Source organism: Leptonychotes weddellii, chromosome 5 (genome assembly GCF_054177405.1).
Source record: "Leptonychotes weddellii isolate Sample4059 chromosome 5, ASM5417740v2, whole genome shotgun sequence".
Lineage (NCBI taxonomy): Eukaryota > Metazoa > Chordata > Mammalia > Carnivora > Phocidae > Leptonychotes > Leptonychotes weddellii.
In genome coordinates, this window is record NC_138373.1 from 99,673,549 (window position 1) to 99,697,872 (window position 24,324).

Genomic DNA, 24,324 nt, shown 5'->3' on the forward strand with positions numbered 1-24,324 from the left:
GCAGTCTAACCTGCATTACTACTGATCCTGCACATGAGATAACAAGATACTGTGTGAGCCGGAGGGTCAGGCCGTTGCCTGTATAATAGAGCAAACAGAGAAAGGGAAGGATAGGGTGCAGAAAAATGCCTTTTTGTGTTGGGGTCAGAAAGAATCATTTCTGGCTCTGGACCCTCTACAATGTCCAAGGCATGTACGGATTCTTTATGCATAGAGTGATCAGTGTTTCTCCAAAAACAAGAATTGGAAAGCAAAAATAAGAGCACAGATAAAAGCATCTATATAACAAATAAAGGAATAATACTAAACTTCACCTGACATCTAAAGCAAAAACCAAAACCAAAATAAAACCCTTATTCTTTATTTTACATGACCAGAACACATTAAACACTTTCCCCACAATTGATCTAATTCTTTGGTAATTCCTGATGAAGTCAATGTTGCGAATGTATATTTGGGCCACGAGTTACAAATTTTTATAACTACTCTAGCTATCTTGTGCTCTTGTTTTCCACAAAATATGTTTATCAGAACTGGCTAATCAATGACTTATTCATATATGTTTCCATATGCCTTGTGAACTTACCTGTTTTTAAAGATGAGATTCAGATTACAGAATTTTATTTCCTGGAAAAATAATGAGCATTCCCTGTATTCTAAACACATACTTTCTTTGGCAGAAAATACTAAAAGTAAAACCAATGAAATCCTGTGTCACTCGCTGTGAGTTAAGGGGGATAGCCGAATTCAATCTGTGCTTCTTGGATACACAGAACATACCTCACGATGTCCAACAATGTAATTGCTCTGGACAGTTTAATCTGTTAAATGTTTAGGTCTGAAATGAAGCCCTCGGTTTTAAAAGTGGCATATTCTACTCCCTTGAAAATGATCTTGTGACCCTAGGCCTAGGATCGGGGGAAGAGTCTCTTGTTTCTATTCATCAGTGATTGATGATAACTTCCTAATTGGAGAAGGCAGTCTGTCTTAGAGATAGTGCCTATTACAAAAGTATACAACTGTGTGTATGAATACATCTCTAAGCCATTAAGATTTAGAGAATAAGAAAAAAAACTACTTTGTTTCAAACGTGACGTTGATATAAAAACCCGTTCAGCTAAAAAATATTATACCCAAAACAGATCAGAGCAGTAACACAATATAAATATTTATAGCCCTGCCTGATCCTTAGCCCTCAAATAGCTGTGTGATTATCTAATCATAAATGGTGCTCAAAACATAAATAGCATATATTTATAACATAAGCATTACGTTCTTAGACAGCTATTTAACGCTCTAGCGTTGCATTAGGGATGGCGATCTGCATTCACGCTGACGCCTGACTAATATTAGACTATTCCTGTGAAGAATTCCACTGCTGCCAACTGTGTCTTAGAAAATCCCAGGCTGTACGTGATGCACACAAACATCTGTGGCAGTTTGTCACAGACGATGTGGTGTCCACCCTCCAGGTCGGCTATGTGACCCTGCTACCCTCAGGCAGCCTTTGACCAAGTACATAGGTTTAGGAATAAACTCTGGCCACTCTGCAAATATTTCTGTGCCAAGCACTGTACTAGGTCTTGGGGATACAGACATGTGGTGAGTGAAAACAGATGTGGGCTCAATCCCCTGGAGATTATAGTCTAGCAAGGGAGAGAGATACTAACCAAATAAATTGGACAACTGCACTAAAATATTAAAATTATGGGGAGTGTAAAGTAAGGTGTTTGTCCCAGGCATGGAGGCCAACAAAGGCATAACTCAGGGGAGGGTGAGCTGTGCTATGAGGAGTCAACTAGATGAAGAAGAAAGGGAAAAGAATTCCAGGACCTTGTGCAAAGGCCCGTTGGTGAGGGGAATGTGGCACCTTCTGGGTTGGAGAGAAGGCCAGTGTGCTCATTGCATCAGGCATCTAGGGGGTGTAGGGGATGGCGCACAAGATGGGACCAGAGCATGCAGGACTCTAGGCCTGGTTTGAGGTGGGATTTTTTTCCTTACAGTGTGATGCAGTCGGATCTGCTTCTGGGAAAGATCTTTTTACGGTGAATCACTTTGTAAAATGCTTTCTTTGAACTGGTAGGGCTGTTCCAGTACTTTGGGTGGTTGAGCACATATAGTTTCTACCAGTTGGTTAGGGGCAGCTGGTTGAACAAACACCATGATTAGTCTGCTCTGGTTCGTCCTCAGGTTGCTGTTTTATCTAGAAGCCCGAGAATATGCTAATACTTTCTCAGATCATTCCTGTTCACAAAGATCAAACTTGAGATTGTTAATTGAAAGAACACCAGGTGTGCATGGGCTTTGAAGCAGAGGTACTTACATAAAAAGTATGATCCCCGTGTTGGCCATGGCATAGGACAGGCCCAAGATTCCACTGCCCATGATGGCATTACTCAAGTTGAACGAAGACATTCCGAAGGAGGTGGTTCCAGGATGCTTCAAGAAAAAAGGGCACATTTTAAGCAAATATTTGCCAAAGGATGAACCCTTTTCAAATTATTCTTATTCTCACATTATCTTTTACTGGAGGAGCTTACAGTTCGAAATTGAAGAGTGAGATAAAATCACAGTGAATAAAAGTTGTTATTTCAATAAAAGCATATAATTTTCAAAGGAATGCTTGGTTTCAGCAGGGGTCTCGGGTAAAAAATAGAAAATACAAGTTGGGTAATGTAAAGAAGGGAAAGCATGTCTGATTGCAGATTACATTTGGGTTAGAATGATTTCTCCAAAAAACAAATGAATTTCATAAATGATTTATGTAGCCATATGGCGAACAGGAAAAACAAGTCCTTATTCCAGTAAGGGCCTGAATAAACAGAGAATGTGCTGATCAAGGCTTGGAAAATTTCAGTCACATTGTTTTCCCACAGAGACCTAGGTAGATCAGGCACCCTCGAGTCCTGTTTACTGCCCAAAAGCAGAGATTCACTTACATGTTCATCATCATAATCTGCCAGCTTCTTTTCCCCTAAAAATCCATTTGTCAGGAATTTCTGACTTTCAGCATCTTCATTAGTAAATTGACTGGATGCACATACAAAAAAGAAAATGAAGGAAAAACATCTAAGTAAATGCTCTGAATTATATTTGTGTTTCAGGTGATCTAAGTCACTGAATCGGGGAGGAAAAACAAGGCACTTAAAACTTTTTTTTTCTTTCTTTTGTTCCTTCATACTAGTGTTCCTTCCAGACCAACAACTGAGCTCCATTCATGAATATACTTTGGGAAGGAGAAAAGTTATGAAGGAAGAAAATAATTTTTTAAGCCATACTTCTTCTTCCCACAAGAACTGTGCCAAAAAAAAGAATAATTACAGCTAATTTTGTTTTCACTTTGAGCCCTCCCAAAGAGAAGGTATAGAGCAGTGACTGAGTTTTCTCTGTTACTACCACACCATAATCAGATGATTGTATTAATTCAATAAATATTAAGTGCCTAGGCATGTGATTTTCATCTCATCCGATGCTCAAATATCCCTATGAGAGGAACTTTCAAGCCCCTGCTCTACAGATGAGGTGACCCTGGCTCAGAAAAGGGAAGTAACGTGCCCACACCCACCCAACTCCAAGTCTAGGGTCTTCCATGGTGCCCTGCAGTCCCAGGCAGGACCCCATAGCTGGTGTTTTCCTTTTTTCTTGGTTCCACCTGTGTATTCACATATCCCTTGCTGGAATGTAGTTCAGTGGTAGCTCTGTGTTGTGTTTGGTTGTTTTTGAGTGTGAGTCTACAGATTTTCATGACTGAAGATATACTTGAACTATTTAGACAATGAGAAACTAAGAAAAACGTTACGGAAAACCATGAATTGGTAGAAGAGCTGGGAAGGAAGTAGGGCTTTCTGTCTTTGCCATCAGCAAACACTGGGACTGTGGTCTACTTAGGCAGAGGCTGGACACCGCCCACGTCTATTCTGTACAGGTCCTGTGGTTATATGCCAGGGGTCTAATGAAATGGGTCCAGTACAACCAAGTGTCCAAAAGGCTTGACTAGTAATCACAGGAGATCTGTACAAATTATCCTTTATAACAAGCTAATCCTGAAAATATCTTGAGAGAAAGAGATAACAAGGTTACTTTGGGAGACTATAGAACAATGTCAAGTGTAGGTAGAACCAGCAGATGAAGTTACTAAGTTTGATGGGGTTTTCTAGATATTCACTGTGGACAAACTAGGAACATTTCCCGGCATTCTCCTCTTCTCTCCATGGAAGCATAATGCCTGCCAATGCTTTCTTCCATCCCTGCACAAACCCCTGCGCCCCCTGCTCCCTTTCTGTGCTTTATTTTAATAGTCTGTAGTTAATAGACTTGCTATGTGGAGACTGGGACATAATGTTCATAGTTGGAAACAGACAAAATAAGATAAAATGGAGCCTAAAACAGGCCTAAGGGTTAGCAAACAAAAGTGTCATCTGGATTTAAACTCTGGAATGCCAACATTCTAGTTCTTTACCTCAACCAATAACTTAGAATCCTTTAGTCCATGAGTAGATTTTAAGATTTAAAATGTGAAAGTAAGTAGATTTTTCTCTCTCAAGGCATTCGCATGTTTTTATTTTGGCATGAGATGAATTGTAATCATAAAACATGACAAGACTGGATAAACTATATGAGAAATGTTTTGAATGTCTTAAATGTTTTGATACTGAACCCAGCATGTATTGAAAACATAAGTATAATGATTCCAAATAAATGAATTATGTTCAATTTCCCAACAATTTACATTGAAGGGATCAATCCAACCAGACATAAGCAAAACCCATCTTTTTAAAGTGATTATAAAATTGCAAAATGATGACTGGGTCTGAGTCAGGAGTTAAAAGCTAAGTCACTGTAAGCAGTCCCGAACACATTGTATGAAGCTTAACAGAAGCATTCCCAACTTTCCGCTGTGGCTTTTAGAGGACCAAATCGAATGACCCTGTAGGACTGTTCTCGGGATGGTGTCCCCCTCTGCTCAGCCACCTCTGCTGAGTTCATATCTATGTGCCTCCTTCTCAGAAACAAGAGCCCTCAGAATTGGTCAATTTACTAAAGGTGACAAGTGAAGGGGAAAGAACCAAAGTTTATTGGGGATCAGCTATCTTTCAGGCATTCATGTAATTAATCCTCAGAAAAGTAGGTGCTAGTTGGTCGTGCTGCATTTTTCACTGAAGCTCATGAGAAGGTAAATATCTTCTCTCAACTCAGGCAAGCACTCTGCAGATCCCAAAGCCCTGTGTTCTGCCACACTGAGCCTTGTCAAGAGTTGCTCAACCTAGAAAATGCCACGAGTTACATCTCCATCATCTCCCTAGTCCATCGGCACACAAGCTGACTGCACAGGTCTGTGGAGGGAGAATAGGGCTTCCTCCTAACGGTCTTTCCTGGATGTTGTGAAATGAAATGAGATGTCCTTGTTTGAGGGTCATATTCTCTACTTCAGGCCTAGATTTGGTCAAACATTTCCTTCTAAGTGTCTGAAGTCATGCATCATTGTGTTCGATACCATTTTGTGAGAAATGAATTTCCTTTATCAAATGTCTATTGTGCAGCTACTATGTTCCAGGCAGTATGCTATGTGCTGGGTCCACAGAAGCCAGTAGCCTGTTGTGGTGGAATGATGGAGGAGAGCGGGCACACAAAGGAGGGGTGGTCACTTTCACCCGAGGGAAGGCTTCATCAGAGTTCCGACTTTGAGCTGTGTCTTGGAGGATGAATGGTATCAATGGAGGAAGGGGAAGGTGGATGAGTGACACAAAAAGAGGGCATTCCAGGCTGATGGAGCAGAATGAGTGAAGGCACAGGGAGCTGGAAATGGCTCAACAAGGCTTTCCTACAAAAAGGGAGCAGAGCAAGGTATGAACAGGAGAGCCAGATCAGGGACAAATCAAGAAGGGCCTTACATGCCAAACAAGGTATGGCCCAATCTTTGTCTTATAGCTAATGGGAAGCCACTGAAAGGCTTTACCAAGGGATGGAACCTGAGTTACTCTCAATTGTAGAAGATTACTTTTGCAGGGATGTGAAGAGCTAGTTGGAGGAGAGCAAAATGTAAGACAGGGAGACCAAGGGACAGGAAAGGCTGTTCTAATAGGTGACAGATGATGAGGTCCTAGAGTAAGATGGCAGTAGAATGGGTACAGAGAAGAGGGTGGATTTGAAACATTAAAGAGGTAGAACCAATCAGATATAATCAAACACTGGATGTGTGGCTGGGAGAAGGGACGATTCGAGGTTGACAGTCAGGGTCTTTTGACTGAGTTGCTACAAGACAGTGGTGATTTTCACCATGCTGGCAATTCCTGGAGGAGGAGGAGATTTTGAAGAGAAATACAGGAGTTCAATATTAGACATCCCAAGTTTGACTTTATAAATGAGGCAATTCAGACACATGAGGCACCCTGTAGAGACGTGTGGTAGATAGTTGGATAGAGTGACCTGAAATGAAGTGAGAAGTCTAACAGGCTGAAGACATGGCACACATTCGGTGAGTGGAACTGTGAGAGTTGTCAATGAGCTTGCTCACATGTCACTTTTAGTGACCAAAGAATCACCACAGAATTCTGGAGATGCGGCAACATCGAAGGGGCAAAGGAAGAGAAATCTGAGGGGAAAATAGTCCAAAAGGTGAAAGAAGTGATAGGTTATATAACTTTGAATGTTCTATATTAATGGGGACTAGAACACTGTAACCTCAATTCTAAATTAGTCACACACAGTCTATATCAGACTGACATATAATGATGATATAATAACGAACTTCAGGATCAGAGTTGATGTGTGAACATCAATGTCATGGTTATCTTGCAAATAGATAATGAGTCCAATTCTTCCTGCCAAAAACCTTGTTTTTCACATCCATAAACCTGTCATTTTACCGTGGACCCTGGTCATTTTTAATCCCATACCTGCTCATTGCTGCCTTTTCTAAATTACCCATCCCGGTGTAGCTATCTTGAGCACTTTCTCCACTGACGCTCTCGTCATCGGGTTCAATGTTGACATTTCTCAGCTCCATGGGATCCATTTGAGCTGCCAGCACCTCTTGTCCACACACAAGCTCCTTCAGTGTAAACAGTATACTGCACCTTCAGCCTCAGGCTCTTCCACTTTAGGCTGGTGTTCAGAACACTCTTTCCTGCAAGAAGAACATGAAATAAATCATAATTTCCTTTAAATTAGATAAGGGAAAATGGATCACCTACTTTGTGTATGGTCTCTATAGAAACATGAAAAGAAAGTACACTCCTGAACACCGCCCTATAAATTTATTTCTGGCAAGTTTCCTTTACCCAATACAAAAACAGAAAATCAAAGAGAAGAAGGAAAGTCCTTTAATAAGTCACTAAATCATCGGATATTTATAGAGTGCCTATGTAGATGAACATGGCAGGTGCTCTGCTAGTCACTGTGGGAAGAAAAAAAAAAATACAACCTGGCAGCCATCTTCAAGAGGCTTTCCTATTTGTAAGCAAATTGCCTGATTTTAAAAGAAAGGAAGACGAAAGTAAATTGTTGACAAAGATCTGACAAGGCAGAATCTAACAGTGTCTCTACCAGCAGTAAGATAGGAAAATTACTGCTTGAATTTGCTAATTGGGTATGAAAGAATTCACATCACCAGAATGCCTAATAACATGCAACACAGGGTAGGATCATGCCAAGGGAGATGCTTTCCAGGCACATGGATCATGAAGCCAAAGCTAAGAATGTAACAAAAGGAAGCACAGGTTTAGCTTTGAATCAGCATCTGTCACCATCCATATAAAATTAAAATGCATTTTAACAGCAAAGAGACTGAGCTTTTAGGTTCTGCTCTGCCTTTAATTCATTGGATCCCAGCACAAGTTAACCTTTTTTTAAGATTTTATTTATTTTTGAGAGAGGGCGCGAGAAAGAGTGCATGTGCGCATGAGCAGGAGGAGGAGCAGAGGGAGGGGGAGAAGCAGGCTCCCCGCTGAGCAGGGACCCCCCCCCCCCATGTGGGGATTGATCCCAGGACCCTGGGATCATGACCTGAGCTGAAGGCAGACGCTTAACCGACTGAGCCATCCAGGCACCTTTTTTTTTTTTTTAACCTCATTTTCTTCAACTATAACATGAAAAGGGGTGGACTGGCATTGGGTTTAAAAAAAAAAAAGCTGTGAATCCATCATATGCTGTTGATACAATTCTTGTTGAACTGTTAGAGTGGTAGAAGTACTCTCACTCTTGGAAGGTGTGGTTCTGAATATGCACAGTCCATTTGGTAAGAATATCCCAAGCACAGAAACTAACATAACAATTGCTCCAGAACTCAGGAAATCCAAAAGTCCCCTGACAAATATAAAACCACATGGCAATGCCTTCGCAATCCAGCGCCCAGGCAGCACATCTGTGGAAGGCAACTCACACTTGCTGAGGTCACGACCCCAAGGACAAAAGCCACAGAACACACGTGGAAACTCAGGATGAGTGTCAGGAGCATGAGAAAGAAGCTTCATACCTGAGTAACTAGAGCTAGCAAAGCAATCTAAAAGGGACTTTAAAACTATATAATAAAAACTAATAGGAAGATTCAAAATAAGAGCTAACATCCATAAAATAAGAACATTATAAAAGATGATCAGGCTGGTTTGAAAAAGAGCCAAAAAAGGAATTTTAAAAATTAAAAAAAAATAGTCATTGAAATAAAGAGAACTCAGCTGAAGGGAGAGTCATGAAACTGAAAGATAGATCCATGGAAATCACTCAATTGTATCACAAATAGGTAAAGAAAGACAAATATGAAGTTAAGAGACATGGTGGGGAAGCAAGAACAAGAAGTCTAACATACTCCACTTGCCCTCTTATTATGAGAGAAGTATGAGGCCAGGGAGAAGCAAAACAGAAAAGACATAATGGCAGAGAATTGTCCAGAACCAAAAAAAAGACAGTAGCTCTCAAGATTTTTAAAAAAGCACATAGTATTTCAAGCAGAAGGAATAAAAATGAATATATTCATTAATATGATAAAGATAAAGAGAAAAATTATAAAAGCCAACAGAGAGGTTAGAAGATACGCCTACTGTTAAAGAAAAAATAGAAACTTGTATTAAATGAGTAAAAAAGTTTCCTCCATCCATCACACACACCAGTTTCACCGAAGAGCAGGACCTATGAATGACCGTTTCTATTTTTAGTTCTTGTTAGTTATTCTAAATTTAAATTATTCACTAAAACCTCTCTGACATGGTTTATCAATTCTAGACTTAAGACGAATGACAGGTGAGGAAATTAGCATACTTCCTTCTATCCGTCCTTCTCACAAGCTCCTAATTGTTTTAGTTAATGAAATACTTTTACAATGTTGAGATTCATAATACTTCCATACTCTTCTGTAAAACAATGAAGTCTCTCATAATTTTCTGTAGGTTGTTTCTGAACACTAAAAACCAACAATCAGCATTGGCAACATTATGATTGTGTAAATGGTATGCTCTAAAGAACCAAGTGGTAAATTTGACTACATAATAAATGATCTGGAGGTCCTCTGTTAGTAAAACTTTGCAAGTGAATTTTCCATCCTTTTACTTTCCACCCTCTGAATCTCACTCAGCTGCCAATGTCTTCTGAACACCATTCCATCTTCTTTCTTCAATTCATTTTGCATGGTGCTGGAATCCACCTTGATAACTCTTTCCACACAATGTATCCATGTTTGTAAACAGAATTTCTGAGTTCTTTCACGTTGGAAAAAAAGCTTTACTTTGCCCTTAAAATTTGTTTGAAGAAGTATTGAGTAGAGTAGAAAAACATAGTTTACTTTGTTTTTTAAGTTTTTATTTAAATTCCAGTGAGGTGACATACAGTATATTAGTTTCAGGTGTGCAATATAGTGATTCAGCACTTCCATATGTCACCCGGTACTCGTCAGGACAAGTGCCCTCCTTCATCCCCATCCCCTATTTCACCCATCCTCCCACCCCCCTCCCCTCTGGTAACCACCAGCTTGTTGTCTATAGTTGTGAGTCTGTTTCTTGGTTTGCCTCTCGTTCTTTATATCCTCCTTTGCTTGTTTGTTTTGTTTCTTAAATGCCAAACATGAGTGAAATCATATGATATGTGTCTTTCTCAGACTGACCTATTTCATTTAGCAGAATACTCTCTAGCTCCATCCATGTTGCTGCCAATGGCAAGATTTCCTTCTTCTTTAGGGCTGAATAATATTCCATTGTATAACACAGTTTCCTTTTAAGCTATATCTATCTTATTTTCCAACCTGTCCACTAATTATTTTTCACAATCATGTTTTTAATTTGTAACAATTTGGTCTTCATCTTCTCCCTCTTTTTTCATCCTACCCTTTTCGTTTGTTTTTACAGAGGCAGTATTTTCTCAAATCTTTCTAAAGACATTGACTGGAAGTTTTCAAAAGCTCCTTTTGTTCCCTAAATTATGTATTTTTCTGGAGTTAATTCTGTTTGTTTATCTTGGTCCCTCTCTCACTTGCTGGTTTTCCTTAAGTTCTTAGTGATCCTAGGTTGTCTGTTCTTCTTTATGAATGAAGAGTATGGTGGTTAACTTAGGTAGTACTTGGGGTTTCTCTTAAATCTTGCAGGCCCATTTCATTAATGGGTTGCTCCCTTATAGGTCCCGTAAGTGGCTTCTCTGCAGATGTCTATGTGGAGCATCCTGGAGAACGCCACTCCCGGATGCAGCAGGCACTCTCGGAGAGGTTTCTATGGGAGCAAAATGTTCTCATGTGTTTTCCTCTTGGGTGGAGCTTCTGTTTCTGCTTGTAATCCCTCTTTGTCTGCTGTGGAGGCCCCAGTGCCATTTGTAAAGTCGGGCTTTCTTTTTTAAATATATATATATATACACACACATATATATACACACACACACATATATATATACACACACACACACATATGTATATGTATATATATATGATTTTGTTTATTTGAGAGAGAGAAAGAGAGAAAATAAGCAGGGGGAGGGGCAGGGGCCGAGAGAGAAGCAGGCTCACGCTGAGCAGGGAGCCCGATGTGGGGCTCGATCCCAGGACCCTGAGATCATGACCTGAGCTGAAGGCAGGCGCTTAATGACTGAGCCATCCAGGCACCCCAAGTCAAGCTTTCTTTCCAGACTAGATCACAGCCTTAACCTTTGAGCAGAGGTGGTGGCCCAAACAGATGAAAATGTCCAAACTGAGGTTCCTTGGCGAAAACCTGGTCATTGGTTGCCCATAAGACACACCTTCTCTTTGTATACATTCATTTCATCTGGAGTTGTTGCCAGGCTCATTCTGAAAAAAAGCCCACTTACCCTGTGAATTTTTTACCCTCGTTTACCCTGTTCCTTTTCTCTTTCACAGATTTTCCAGTGCTATCTGCTTTCTGGCTTCTAGGAAATCTTCCAAACTTGTGTTTATTATGAACACTGCTATTATTTTTTAGAACTTTCGTGGGTTTTTTTCTTTTAAAAGGTATTATTTTGTTTAAAGCTTCATTGCTTGAATTCCTCAACACGAGGTCCCAGTCCTCCATTCTTACCATTGACTCCCAAGACTTCATATCCCAAGGTCCATCTTTGGGCCAGGCCTCTTCTCTGAGCTCCAGCCGCCTATGTCCAGCCTCCTAACTGATGTACATACTTGCATATCTCAGAGGCAGTTTAAATTCAATGTGTCCAGAATCTAACTTGCAACAGTTTCCTCTTCTTCCAATGTTTCCTATCCAAAGAATATTGTTACCATTTATCCAGGTACTGAAACCAGAAGCATGAATCTTCTATTACAAATTTTCCTTTCTTACCCCACCCTCCACATCCAGTCCTTTACAAAGTCTGGTTGATTTTACAACTCGTCAACATATATTCTCAAGTTAATCTACTACTTTCCATTTCTCCCACCATCAGTCTTGTCCAACTACTATGGTTTCTCTTACTCTGTCAACTACAGCAAACTTAATCCATGTCCTTGAATCCTCTCTTGTCTCCCCTCCCCCAAAATTCACTTTTCGCACAACAGCCAGAATGATCCTTTTTTAATTTTATTTATTTTATTTTTCAGAATGATCCTTTGAAAACTAAACTTAGGTCATATTTATTTGCTTAAAACTCTTTCATGTGTTCCCCTTGTTTTTAGGAGAAAGTCTAAGTTCTCAACAAGCCCACGAGGCTCTGTGTGGCTCACCCTCTTCTCTGGTCTCCTCTCCTCCCCAGCTCGATGTTCTAGCTACAGTAGCCCTCTTGCAATTTCAGGAACTCCCCAGGTTCTCTACTACCTCAGGCCATTTGCACATCTGAGCCATAATTCCTGGAATGCTCTGCGTTCCATGCTTTACTCAGTCAACCCCTCTAGGGGGCTACAGGAATATACATGGCAGTAGACCTGGGGGCTTCAAATTCCATTTCACTTCGTACTTATTCAAAGGAACCTCACCGATTTCATTCATATTAAGCCATGCTAACCTGGTATATATCCTGGATATATATAAAAAAATATATCCAACACGGTGGCACTTACTACGTGCCAGACACTGTTATAGAGCTTTACATCTATCAACTCGTTTAATCCTCACAGCAGCCCTCTGAGATAGGTACTATTTTGGTTCTTATTCCCATTTTACAGATGAAGTCATGGAGGCACAGAGAGGTAATGTAGCCTCCCTACTATGCCACCTCTGTTCTGCTCTCTCTACCACAGAGAACTAATGCCAGACACGGAACAGAAACTCTGGCTCTGGTGATACATATAACAGGGTATAAATCTTGGCCAAATTAACTAACTTCTGACTTTTCTGTCTTACCATATGTAAAATGAGGGTCATATCATTTACCATAAAGCAGCACTGTGAGGATTTAAATGATATATTTTAAAAAAAGATTTTATTTATTTATTTGAGAGAGAGAGAGAGCACCAGCAGGGGGAGGAGCAGAGGGAGAAACAGGCTTCCCGCTGAGCAGGGAGCCCAGTGTGGGGCTGGATCCCAGGACCCTGAGATCATGACCTGAGCCAAAGTCAGATGCTTAACTGCCTGAGCCACGCAGGCCCCCCCTTCTTTCTTTTAATAATCAGAATTTAATTACTGTCTTTATCTGCATGCAAACATATATAGTATTTTATATACATATCTACAATTTTTATAAAAGAGGACTTTACAATTCTCAAAATTCACAAAAAATGTAAGCAAGGTATATACACTTCCCAAATAAGGAAATTGAGACCTAATCTCATGTTATTTATACCAGTTATAAAACATTACATTCTCTTTTGACTATACATGATATAGCCCATGAAGTATTAAACAGTGATTTAAGATCTCGGCCCCAAATCCTAATTTTGGCCCTGGCCAAGGTAAAGCTGGAACACATTTTCATAGCTTATATCTTTAGCTCTGAAGATTCTATTATTGATCTATTTTGAGGAAACAACAGCTAAAACAAAATTTAAAAAGAATTAGAACATTATGAGCAGCTAGATATTCTGCATCACTTGCCTGCAGCACAAAGTACATACCTTGAGACATTCAGACCATATCATAATTATTAAAATTTATTAACATGATTATACCTCAGTGTGGAAGCATTTTACAGATGGTATTTATTCACTCAACAAATACTGAAAATGAAATATGAGCCAGAAACTATGAAAGAGAAAGCATGAATCAGACAGAATCCCATGGGCACCTGGGTGGCTCAGTCGGCTCAGCATCTGACTCTTGGTTTCGGCTCAGGTCATGATCTCAGGATCGTGAGATTAAGCCCCATGTTGGGCTCCGTGCTCAGCATGGAGTTGCTTGAGATTCTCTCTCTCCCTCTCCCTCCGCCCCTCCCCCTGCTCATTGCTCTCTCTCTGATAAATAAATAATAAAAAATAAATAAATAATAAAATAAAATAAAGTCTTTTAAAAAAGAAAGACAGAATCCCTGTACCTGATGAACTATTTAGTAGATTTTGAACAAACTATTACAACATAATTTACATTTTTATTTTTTTTCTCTAAATAGCTACTTAATAATCAGTGAATCTTTGCATGGGTAGGCTAGGAAAGAATGATGTTGGCATACATCTTAACTGAAAAATATATTATGTGTGATATGTGATACGTAACATTATAATAGAATAAAATTTTCATAGGCAGAGATTCTTCTACTGCTCCCCTTCTCAGTACACAGCACCTTCATTAACCCAATTTCTGCTCACAGGAGGAATCTGGCTGTAGGTATTGACACCTCTCATTCTCGACCCTGAATCTCCCTACCCACGTCCAATCTATCACCAAGTCCTAGCAACCCTTCTTTCAACATTTAAAAATAATTCATTTACTTCTCTCTCCACGACCAATATGTTATTCCAAATGACTACCTGCTAAAGGCCCTGAAATGATTTTTTTTCATCACTTTTTAGAATAAAGTCAAATTTCCTAATAGGCTCTAAGGCTCTACATACTTTAACCCACACATAGCTCTTTAGGCCCATATGGAACCATACCTCCTCTCACTCACTGGATACACTGGGCTGTTTTCTTTCCTCCTTGCCACCTCGGGACCTTTTAACATGCTGTTCTCTCTGCCTGGAATGTTCTTCTTCACATTCTTAAACCCAGGTGTCTCCCAAAGTAAAAAGAACCTGAAAATCTTTAAATGCCAAGTGGTCAGAGAGGCCCCCCATCTAAACTAGATCCCCTGTTATATACTCTGGTACCATATGCTCCTCTTCTTCACATCCTTGTCACACTTTGTGCTTCTGTTTTAAATTATGTGATTATTTGATAAATAACTATCTCTTCTACTAGGCTGAGAGCTTCATGAAGGTGGGAAGAGTGCTGGGTTTGGAGAGCCTACATATTCCCAGCAAGTGACACAGTGCCTGGTGGTATATTCTACCAAGACCATTGCATCTCTATATGTTCTCCTTTACAGATACAAGTACGTATTCTTGTTACACCTTTAAAGGTTAATATTTCAAAGTGAAATGGAAGCTCTTAATAAATATAATAAATATGAAGAAACAAAGCCTTCTGACAATGATAGTATTCTCTGGCTACCAGGAGAAAGAACAGCTTTGCTCCACAAAGGATGTTCAAAATTATTCTAAAAGAAAAAGCAAATTTGGTTTGACAGAACTTTCTGTAGTCTAGCTTTTCTCTTCAATGCAGTGAAGTTTCTCTGTGATACAAAGAGATCTTCAGTGCACAGGTCATCTGCACTGTTGTTTCAATTCACTTATTCATGAAGATAAAAAAAATCAGAACTTGAAACAAATGTATTTAGAATACTATCATTGTCAGAAGGCTTTGTTTCTTCATATTTATTAAGAGCTATCTAAATGTCCTGATGGATAGCCAAATTCTAGTTATTAAACATTATGTCTTGTTCTTCGAGTAGGTACTCAAGAAACGTAGGGTGGGGGCTTCTCAGAAAAGCAGACTTCTATCTTACTTAGGTAGTTCAACTTCAAAGAAAGACCTCAAATCTGGAAAGCAAAACTGTCCTTGAGTCAAGAGGCAAAAGTTACGACCTTCCCTAGTGACTGCAAACATTTATTTTACCTGATAAGCAAATGTGAAGAGGAAGCTGACATTGGCAGAGCATTTCCCACCATCCCCTTTCATGCCTACCTATTTCTGACAAATCTACTCTGAAATCTAGGCTTAGTTAGCAGATCGCTTTCCATGTCATTTACCTTTTGGTTGAGCAAGTGGGAAGTAGCTGGTCATACAACTTCTAAAAGCCAAATGATCTTTGCATCCAAGGAACTGACTTAACTCCACATCCCAAATGTACCTTAGGTAAATGAATACAGCTTTAACAATGAAGTCAATCTAATATTACCTTTATATTAAATTCTTTTGAACAATTTCCCCAACAATGGCATTCTAGTCACACATCGAGAATTAGATGGTTGTTAGTCTGTGGCATGATTTTTCACAGAAATTAGCTTCCATAAAAACACTCAGTATCATTCAGTCTGAGGTACATCTTAGAAAAGAAACTACTAATGACAGCAAAACTGTATTTACTTGACTACTTCCTATTGCTGGTGCTAATATTCTAGCATTTCCATTCCTTTCCTCTACTCAGACATAGCTTAGAAATAATATCTTGGGAGAACTAGAAGAGTTAAAAGAAATAACCCTATATTGAGGTCTTTTCCTTTTGCTAAGAATAGTAAATACTTGCTAACATGAGAGTTACAGCACCATTTGATGAGGTATAAAGGCTAAAATATAATATAATAAACTATAATATAAAGGCTAAAATAAAATATAAGCAAAATAACATTTCTTGCTCTGTTCTTAGAAGGCGACCTGGATTCTCTAGTCATCTTAAACACTGAGAAACATCCTAAATTCATGCACAAATTTCAGTTCCTATGTTCCCAAACAGTAGTTTCCAGAAATGCAGAAAGGTATGTACCATGTATGATATTATCATAGCGAACTCTTCATGCTTCATGTATTAAAGCATGATATTTAAGAACCTGAATTGTGGATGCAATAAATTCTAAAATGTCTACATTCTATCTAATAGGTATGGGACTACCTCCAGAGACACTTTTTTTTTTTAAAATAAATTATTTTACTTTCTCTAAAGTAACTCCTATATTAAAAATAGGAACTTTAGTAACCTACAAAGCATCCTGTATAACATAGTTATAGAAAACTCGAGAGTCTAGTGCTCAAAACTACACTTCTCAGGACTTGCTGATCTACTTCTTAGGAGTAGGAAAATGAAGACTTCTACAAAAACCCTAAAACATGATCTAAATATAAATCTGGAGGACTTGGCCTGTAGACTAAATGGTAGTCTTTTCTAGAAAACACACCTACATTTCTTTAGTGTGTCAAAAATCAAACTTTCAGCCAACTGTCCATGAATGCGAAATATATCATCAGTCTAGATAATTTTTTCACTGAGTTAGGAAACACTCTTTGCTATCAGCTGGGCATTTAGTTAAACCATGACTAAATGCTCTGTAAGATACCCAAAATATGGGGATACTCAAATTCACTGAGAATTCTCCCCCATCTAATTGATAAATTTGAGTACAGCTCTATTTTTAGATAACTGATTCTAGCCCTTCCAAATCTAAAGCTATGTTTATATTCTATTCAACTTCCCAGTTTCTTCTCATAAATTTACCCTAAAAATACTCCTTCATTAAAATGGACACATAAGAAGACAAAGTAAGTCACAACTCTATTTTCTTTTTCATGTGATCATGGTGCAGCCCAAACTCTTAGCCATTTGTATCTGCTGCAGTCATGGGATAGTCTTCCTTTGGTTACTTTTTGTGGGAATTTTTGTTTTCAAGATAAAGAAAATCTTTAACGTTATGGCATTGAGAATGTACTTCTAAAACCTTGTATTTTTTTCTAAGACACATTATGTCCACTCTTTACTCAGTGATTAACCAGGAGATGTAAATAACTAAACACTTGTTACCTACCAATTTCTTTTTGCTATATTTCCCTTTTCTATTATCCACTGTCCTATTTTTATGCTCAAACCTAAAATTATCTGCAAAAGAAAGCTGCAATCAAGACCTGGGTAAATAATTTCAATGTCTGACATTATACTGAATTTATCTTTTTTAAAATGAGAAAAAATTTCAAACATTTAACTTGTAATAAATAAACACTCTACACCATAAAAAGAAGAAAGGAAGCACTATTTTAACTCTGCAACTATTCATGTAAAAAGAGCTTTACCTTAATTATTTATCCAGTCCTGTGCAATCTTTCTGGAATTGTTTGGAATGGCAGATCCCTGTAACAGTGTTGACTTATATGAACCTTCGGGGATCTAGACAATGATTTAAAGACCAGTGGGCGTGAATGAGACAAGCCAATCATACCACCACCACCTTGCCCCAATAGCTCCCTCTGTCCAACTTGCGTCAGCTCTTAAAAAAAAGAGAGAGAAGCTAACTCAGTTTACTGTTGTACATTTGGATTAAACATCAGTTACACCAATTTCTATTTGTTTTTAGAATTTTGGCTTTTATACAGCAAAATACTCACTGACAGTTTTATCTTGATTGGTATCATTCTGTATTAAGACGCTATAGGTTGGTTGATAAAGCTTTTAGAAAATTAACATTTCTAGATTTACGAACTGAAGGCAAAGTATAATAATATAATAACAATAATAGTTATGGAGTCATATTATTTAATGAAACATTATAATCAGAATGCCTAGAAAATATTAATTATAGAGGAGAAGAGTTATTTTCCTTTGAATTGCTGGCTTATTCAGAGGAAACTTTATGGAATGACAGACTCTTACAAATGGCACCAACTCTTCAAGGCACCACAAGATTGAAAATTGTCAGTTCTATCCGCCACGGTTACCATTTCAAAGGCAATGTGCTGAGTAAGCAAAACACTGTTTGGAGTTTTTAAAGAATTTCTAAATGAACATTTCGTCCTTTTCAAAGCAATCTATGTGGCTTTCCGAACATCAGAGAAGGAGTTAAAATGTGTTAGCATATAATTTATTCTGTTATGAAAATGTATCAGTGAGGTGAGAAAAAGATTAAAAATCAATCCAGAATTAAGGGTTCTTTGCCTTTTAAATATTTATGACATGAGTGAACAATCTGATGACCAATCAGAAGAAATGCTGGATTACAACAGGTGAGTCAACTCCCGATTTCCATAAAAACACAAGTAAACATTGTTCTTTGAGTAAGAAATTCTTAAGCTGATGCAAGGCATTAAATATTAAGTAAAAGGTCCAGTTACCTATTTCTTATTTTCTTTTCAAATGTGCCCATTTGGTCTATTAACTTTTATATGGTATATTTGCTTGTATATTTCTCTTGTTCTTTTTCTTTTTTTTAAGATTTTTTTTTTTTAATTTATTCATCTGAGACACAGAGATACAGAGAGAGAGAGAGCATGAGCAGGGGGAGAGGCAGAGGGAGAGGGAGAAGCAGGCTCCCCACTGAGTCAGGAGCCCAACGTGGGGCTCGATCCCAGGACCTTGGGATCATGACCCAAGCCGAAGGCAGACGCTTAACCATCTGAGCCACCCAGGTGCCCCAGCTTGTTCTTTATTTTTCAGAATTACTCTGTAGATTTGTCTTTTATTGGATGAAAATTATTATGGTCTAAGAAAAAAATGTAATGAATGTATTAATCTTAATTTCAGAAAAATTTAAAGAATATTCCTTTTCAAATTACTTCCATCATTTAATTGTGAGCTTTCCAACTTAAGATTTCTTTCTTTTTGCAAAGTTAACGATGAAGCGAGCAAAAACCTGCACTAATTGTTAGAAGATTAAATACCTGTCTTCTAGTAAAATTCCATTTCACAGTGGGTCAACGAAAAAAAAAAAGGATTCTAATATGTGAATTTCATACTATGATATCTTCATATAAAAAAGAATAGAGCTAAATGTCTAAGTACCTAAAGTTTTACCTCTCTTAAAATTTTAAGTTTAGATTTCATTTATAATTTAGATCTTCTTCAAGTATACTAAATTATAGTAAATTAGCATATTAGATTAAAATAAAGAGCACACTTAAGAGAGTTCTATGAAGGGTCTTATATTTCTTTTGAACCTATTCTAATTGCAAAATTCTTATCACAAACTTTCCTAATATTCACTTAAAAATCAAATACATACCTTGAAAATTAATTTGACAAAAGTAGCTGAATTAAAATAGCTTAGGAATTTTGTTGTCTATTTTCTTCCCTCAGTTTTTGAAATGTTTATCTATGTTAATTAATGAATAAATGTATAGTCTGGTCTTTACAGAACTCATTTTAAGTTTCCATTCATAAGGAAAACAGACTTAACAGTCTAGTTTAATGTTCTGCCTGTTTCTTAAAATCATACATGATGTAATTTCATATACACTTGGTAATAGGTCTATGCTCTTTTGATTTTTAAAGCATGGCAAATGCAACATATTCATTTAGTCTCTGATTTGGTTCCAGGACCACTGTAGAAAGAAGTAATGAACCAGAATATGTACCAACTTACAAAAATGAATAAAATGAAAAATATGTGGGTAGTGAATAATGAAGCAAGTCTGAACAAGAAGATTACAAACACTTTAACTGATCCTTCATATAAGGAATTCGTATAAGTACCACCAGGAACAGATGCATGGGTGGGTAGGCAGGGAGGGAAAGGGGGCCCAAGGGTAAGATATGCCCAGGCTTCCCAGACTATAACACAGTTAATGTCAGCAGATTTGCCCAATATTCTCCAGGACTCCAGAAGATGAAGGGTCCCCTGGGGAGGCCATCCAAGAAGGCATGAGGGTGCCCATGGACCTTGAGGGGGGCCTTAAAAGTCCACATGAAATCCCAATAGATAGAGAGAAAAGGGAAAAGCATCCTGGGTGAAAATTGTAGATAGGCTAAAGCATATTCTGGCAAGAGTGAGAACAAGTCTGGCTGCAGCGGAGACTTTCAGGGGAAAAAAAGAATAGAGTAGAATAGAATAATCCAGACTGTAAAAGCCATGAAGTCTAGGGATCACAGAATTTTAGTGACAAGGATCTCTTGAAAGCTTCTGAAAAAAAGAATCATAAAATCAGCAGGGAAGGAAGGGATGCAGGTAGGAAGATGGGATGGAGATGGAGGTAGGGACATGGAGGACAGTGAGGAGGCTGAATGGTAGTATGGCTCTGGTTATTTCTGCTGTTATTCTCAGATAGGCAAATGAAAAGGCAGATGGAAAGGATTTCAATTGAGGTCAGTGGTAGTTTGATTCTTTCTTGTACTGTTTCCATTTATCACTTTCACTGGCTCACAATACAGGCCACGAATTGTATGTGACTATTTTATGAAAAACAAGAAACTTGCAGTAAAATCTTCATTTTCCTTTATGTACTGAAAGAGACTATATGGTGATTACTCATCCTCTTCAGCACCCCTTCCATCCATCTGGGTTATCATTTTCAAATAGTACAGAGAAGGTCTTAAACGAGTGTATATCCCAGTATCTTATCTATTGAAAGTACAAAACTGTTGGCTCAAAATGAATTCAGATCAGACCTGTGCACTGAATCAATATTTTTCTTGCTCATCTTTAAAATACTTGATCATCTTGTTTAAAATTTCTACCTTTAATGATGTCCTCAAAGAGAAAGTTCCAGCTGGATCAAGGCAAAATGAGTCAACAATTAAAAAAAAATGCCTTAGCCAGACCATCATGGCATTTTGCAATGACCCTGAGAAAGATAACCTCTTGTTTTCATTGGGACTGCATCCAAATTTCTAATATTAGTCATGGGACAAAATAGTACTTGGAAATAGGAACAGGTTATAGTCAAACTGGAAGATGATGGGTAGAAACAATAATGACTAAGAAACCAAATTACCTAATTTTTAATAATTTTGTATTGTGTCTGTATCTGCATTTACTTCCTTTTCTTTACTCCTACTTCAACTTCTCTTTAGGTCCCCTACATTTTTCTTCTCTTTCTCTTTAACTTTTCTATACTACATTCTTTTTGTGATGTCTTATTTTCTAAGAAGAGTCTCTTAAAATTTTATTTATTTATTTATTTATTTGAGAGAGAGAGAGTGCTCATGCACGCAGGGTCGGGTGGGGAGGGGGAAGGGAAAGGGAGAGAGAGAATCTCAAGCAGACTCCCCATATGGCATGGACCCCAATGCGGGGCTCAATCTCACGACCCTGAGATCATGACCTGAGCTGAAATCAAAAGTTGGACGCTTAACTGACTGAGCCACAAAGGTGCCCCAAGAAGAGTTACTTTTTTATCATTTTCAGCCTTTAGCTTCAAAAACTCAAAATCTAAGAAAATAGATCAACTCCCAAGACTATATGTCTGTCATCCTACAGTCAACATTAGTGCTTCCAAATATGGACACTTACATTAATCCAACTATTTATCACACTGTAGGTAAATGTCTATCGGATCCACCAAGTCATTCCCCCAAGTGAAAGATACCAGCACAACTGCAGTTAGAAACAAGATCTTGATGACTTCTTTTTGACATAGAATTTACTCTCTGGATTTTGATTTTCAAACTTACAGTGTTGAAGAGAATTTGTGACCTTTTTTTGATATCATGCTTTGACACTCCAAATTCTTTATCTTTTTTAATATGGATACATGCAAAAAAGGAAAAAAAAATGCCATTCTGAAATGGTACAACAATCTTCCTAAATTATTCAAATAGCAGGATTTCATGTTATCCTGCAGGTGAGTTGAGTACTTATATCCTTGTGCTACTGCAATCTTTGTGTCATTTGCAGAGTGATGAAAGCTTAGGTGTTGCTATAGGTATCTCTTTTCATGGTTATATAATTATTAACCTCAACTTACAGACTAAAAAATATGGAATAAAAGAGATAAAACTGGATATTACTCCAAAGAGCCACCTGCCTAATTAATTGTAGACACAGAAGGAAAGATTAATACTTTTCTAATTCTCCTTCAGCACAGCCTCTCAGATATCCATGGAATCTTAGGCCACTTCCATTTTTTGAGTCTCCAAATATATTTAAAAATCCACTTAAATCCAATACAGTGTCACTAAATTGTAGTACATTGTCAACATGTCCATTTAGCAAACTAACACCTAAATGCACATACAATACAAGTGATTTTCAACAGCCTCATTTGAGGATATCTTCAAAAAGTCTAAATTGGGGACACTCTCAAATATGAGGCTCCAAAAGGCTTCCCAGCCCAGCCCCCTGGGAGAGGCCTTCCTTTTCTGCTCTATAAACCTCCCTGGCCAAGAAAAATGCAATGACCCCTGCATTCTGAGGAAATTGCTTAGTCAATGGCAAGCCCCTCTCTTTTTTTTTTTTTTTTAAGATTTTGTTTATTTATTTGAGAGAGAGAATGAGATAGAGAGCATGAGACAGGGGAGGGTCAGAGGGAGAAGCAGACTCCCTGCCGAGCAGGGAGCCCGATGCGGGACTCGATCCCGGGACTCCAGGATCATGACCTGAGCTGAAGGCAGACGTTTAACCGACTGAGCCACCCAGGCGCAAGCCCCTCTCTTCACCCCAGCTGAAAGCGCCTTTACAGTTATACAATGGAGCATTTTGGAAATGTTTGAATAGTCAACTACTATGTTGCAAAATTAGCAAACAAGTTTGGTGCAGGTGGACAAACTGACTTTGTCACCGATCTAAAGAGAGAATTCCTTTTAGCTTCAACTGACGGGAAAAAAAAAAAAACTAGTTAGAAGATAGCTCATGTCGTTGATATTTTGTTCTCTGCCATTTGCCTTTGAAACAACTCAAATTCTTGTCCAATTTTATGTCTGGATTATGCATTGATATGATGCAGAGAAAAACGTATCAAAAGTTCATTCCAGGCTTCTGCCTAAGCAGGTCTATCAGGGTAAAGAATAACAAGGACCATGAGGCTTATGACTGACTACAACTCAAATAATATACTGAAATTCTAAATGTTAAATTAGAGCTCTTAAAAGTTTGTTCTAAAGAATGATTCCTACCCTTTACAATGCCTGCTTGAATAAACAGCACTGGGAAGGAAGGAGATATGTAAGTAACTATAATGATAAAAACACTTCCAGTTAATCACCTTGTTAATTTAAGTTCTTTGTACAGAATACAGTATTAACACAATGGTAGCTTGAGTTGATTGCCTTTCTAATGAATAGCAAGTGATGGTTTAAAAATTATATTCTTTGGGGGCCACGACACATTAATTTCCATTGCTCTCTTTCATATTCCCATCGATCCCTTCCCTGTAAAAGCAAATTCTCTAGCAGAACAAATTTTATACATTTTGATTTTGTAATTTAATCAGTAATTGGAGATTGTAAGCCTGGTGCCCTCTTGCTTGCATTTGGGCTCCCAACGGTATCTCGAGCTGTGACTCAGTAACAGTTCTTAGGGGGCTGCTTTTAGGGAACACAGAGGATTTCCTGAGTCAGGTCTGTGCAGTAAATGAGAGGGACAGGTTTCTGCCAGGCATGCTCATCTCTTCTGCAGGCTGTAAGCAACTCTAGGGCAGGGCTATCATGGTCAGAACTCTTCACAAGGCACCTGCAGACTGATGTATCATCCTTTGCTACAGGGGTTAATGGTGCCCAGTGCAGCAAGACGACCTGAGCTTTTTGTACTTTATGGGTCGCTTGAGTGCGGATTTACAAATCCTGGAGGGCTGGGTTTAAAGTCGGTAGCATCAATCTTTCCTTAAATATAGGAAAATTGACTCAGTTAAAGTAAATGTCTTGACCTTACTTAGCAGGACAGCAGCAAACTGGAGACACTGGGTCAGGTGGTTTAGGAGGTTTGGGGATGGATTCGAGTACGTCTAGATGGCCAATTTAGATTAGTTGTAAAACAATCTCTTTTGCTTGTTTACCTTGATTAATTTTAGCCTCTGCCTGGGT

At 38.4% G+C, this 24,324-nt stretch overlaps 1 protein-coding gene across 7 annotated transcripts in view; it reads right to left on the reverse strand.

Annotated features, from left to right (window-relative positions):
- SLC38A4 (solute carrier family 38 member 4) overlaps positions 1 to 24,324 on the reverse strand; it is a 68,472-nt gene that overhangs the window by 22,006 nt on the left and 22,142 nt on the right. Inside the window, exons 2-7 of one of the 7 annotated variants that reach the window (XM_081821551.1) lie at positions 17,670 to 17,763; positions 15,641 to 15,741; positions 11,505 to 11,683; positions 6,897 to 7,126; positions 2,940 to 3,030; positions 2,324 to 2,439 (exon numbers count right to left, since the gene is read on the reverse strand). In XM_081821551.1, the coding sequence (XP_081677677.1) occupies positions 2,324 to 2,439; positions 2,940 to 3,030; positions 6,897 to 7,015 (326 nt within the window). In that variant the 5' untranslated portion in view covers positions 7,016 to 7,126; positions 11,505 to 11,683; positions 15,641 to 15,741; positions 17,670 to 17,763. Of the gene's footprint in view, positions 1 to 2,323; positions 2,440 to 2,939; positions 7,127 to 11,504; positions 11,684 to 14,446; positions 14,613 to 15,640; positions 15,742 to 17,669; positions 17,764 to 24,324 lie in introns of those variants that run through there. The other 6 variants (XM_081821543.1, XM_081821544.1, XM_081821548.1 and 3 more) reach the window with 6 other exon arrangements.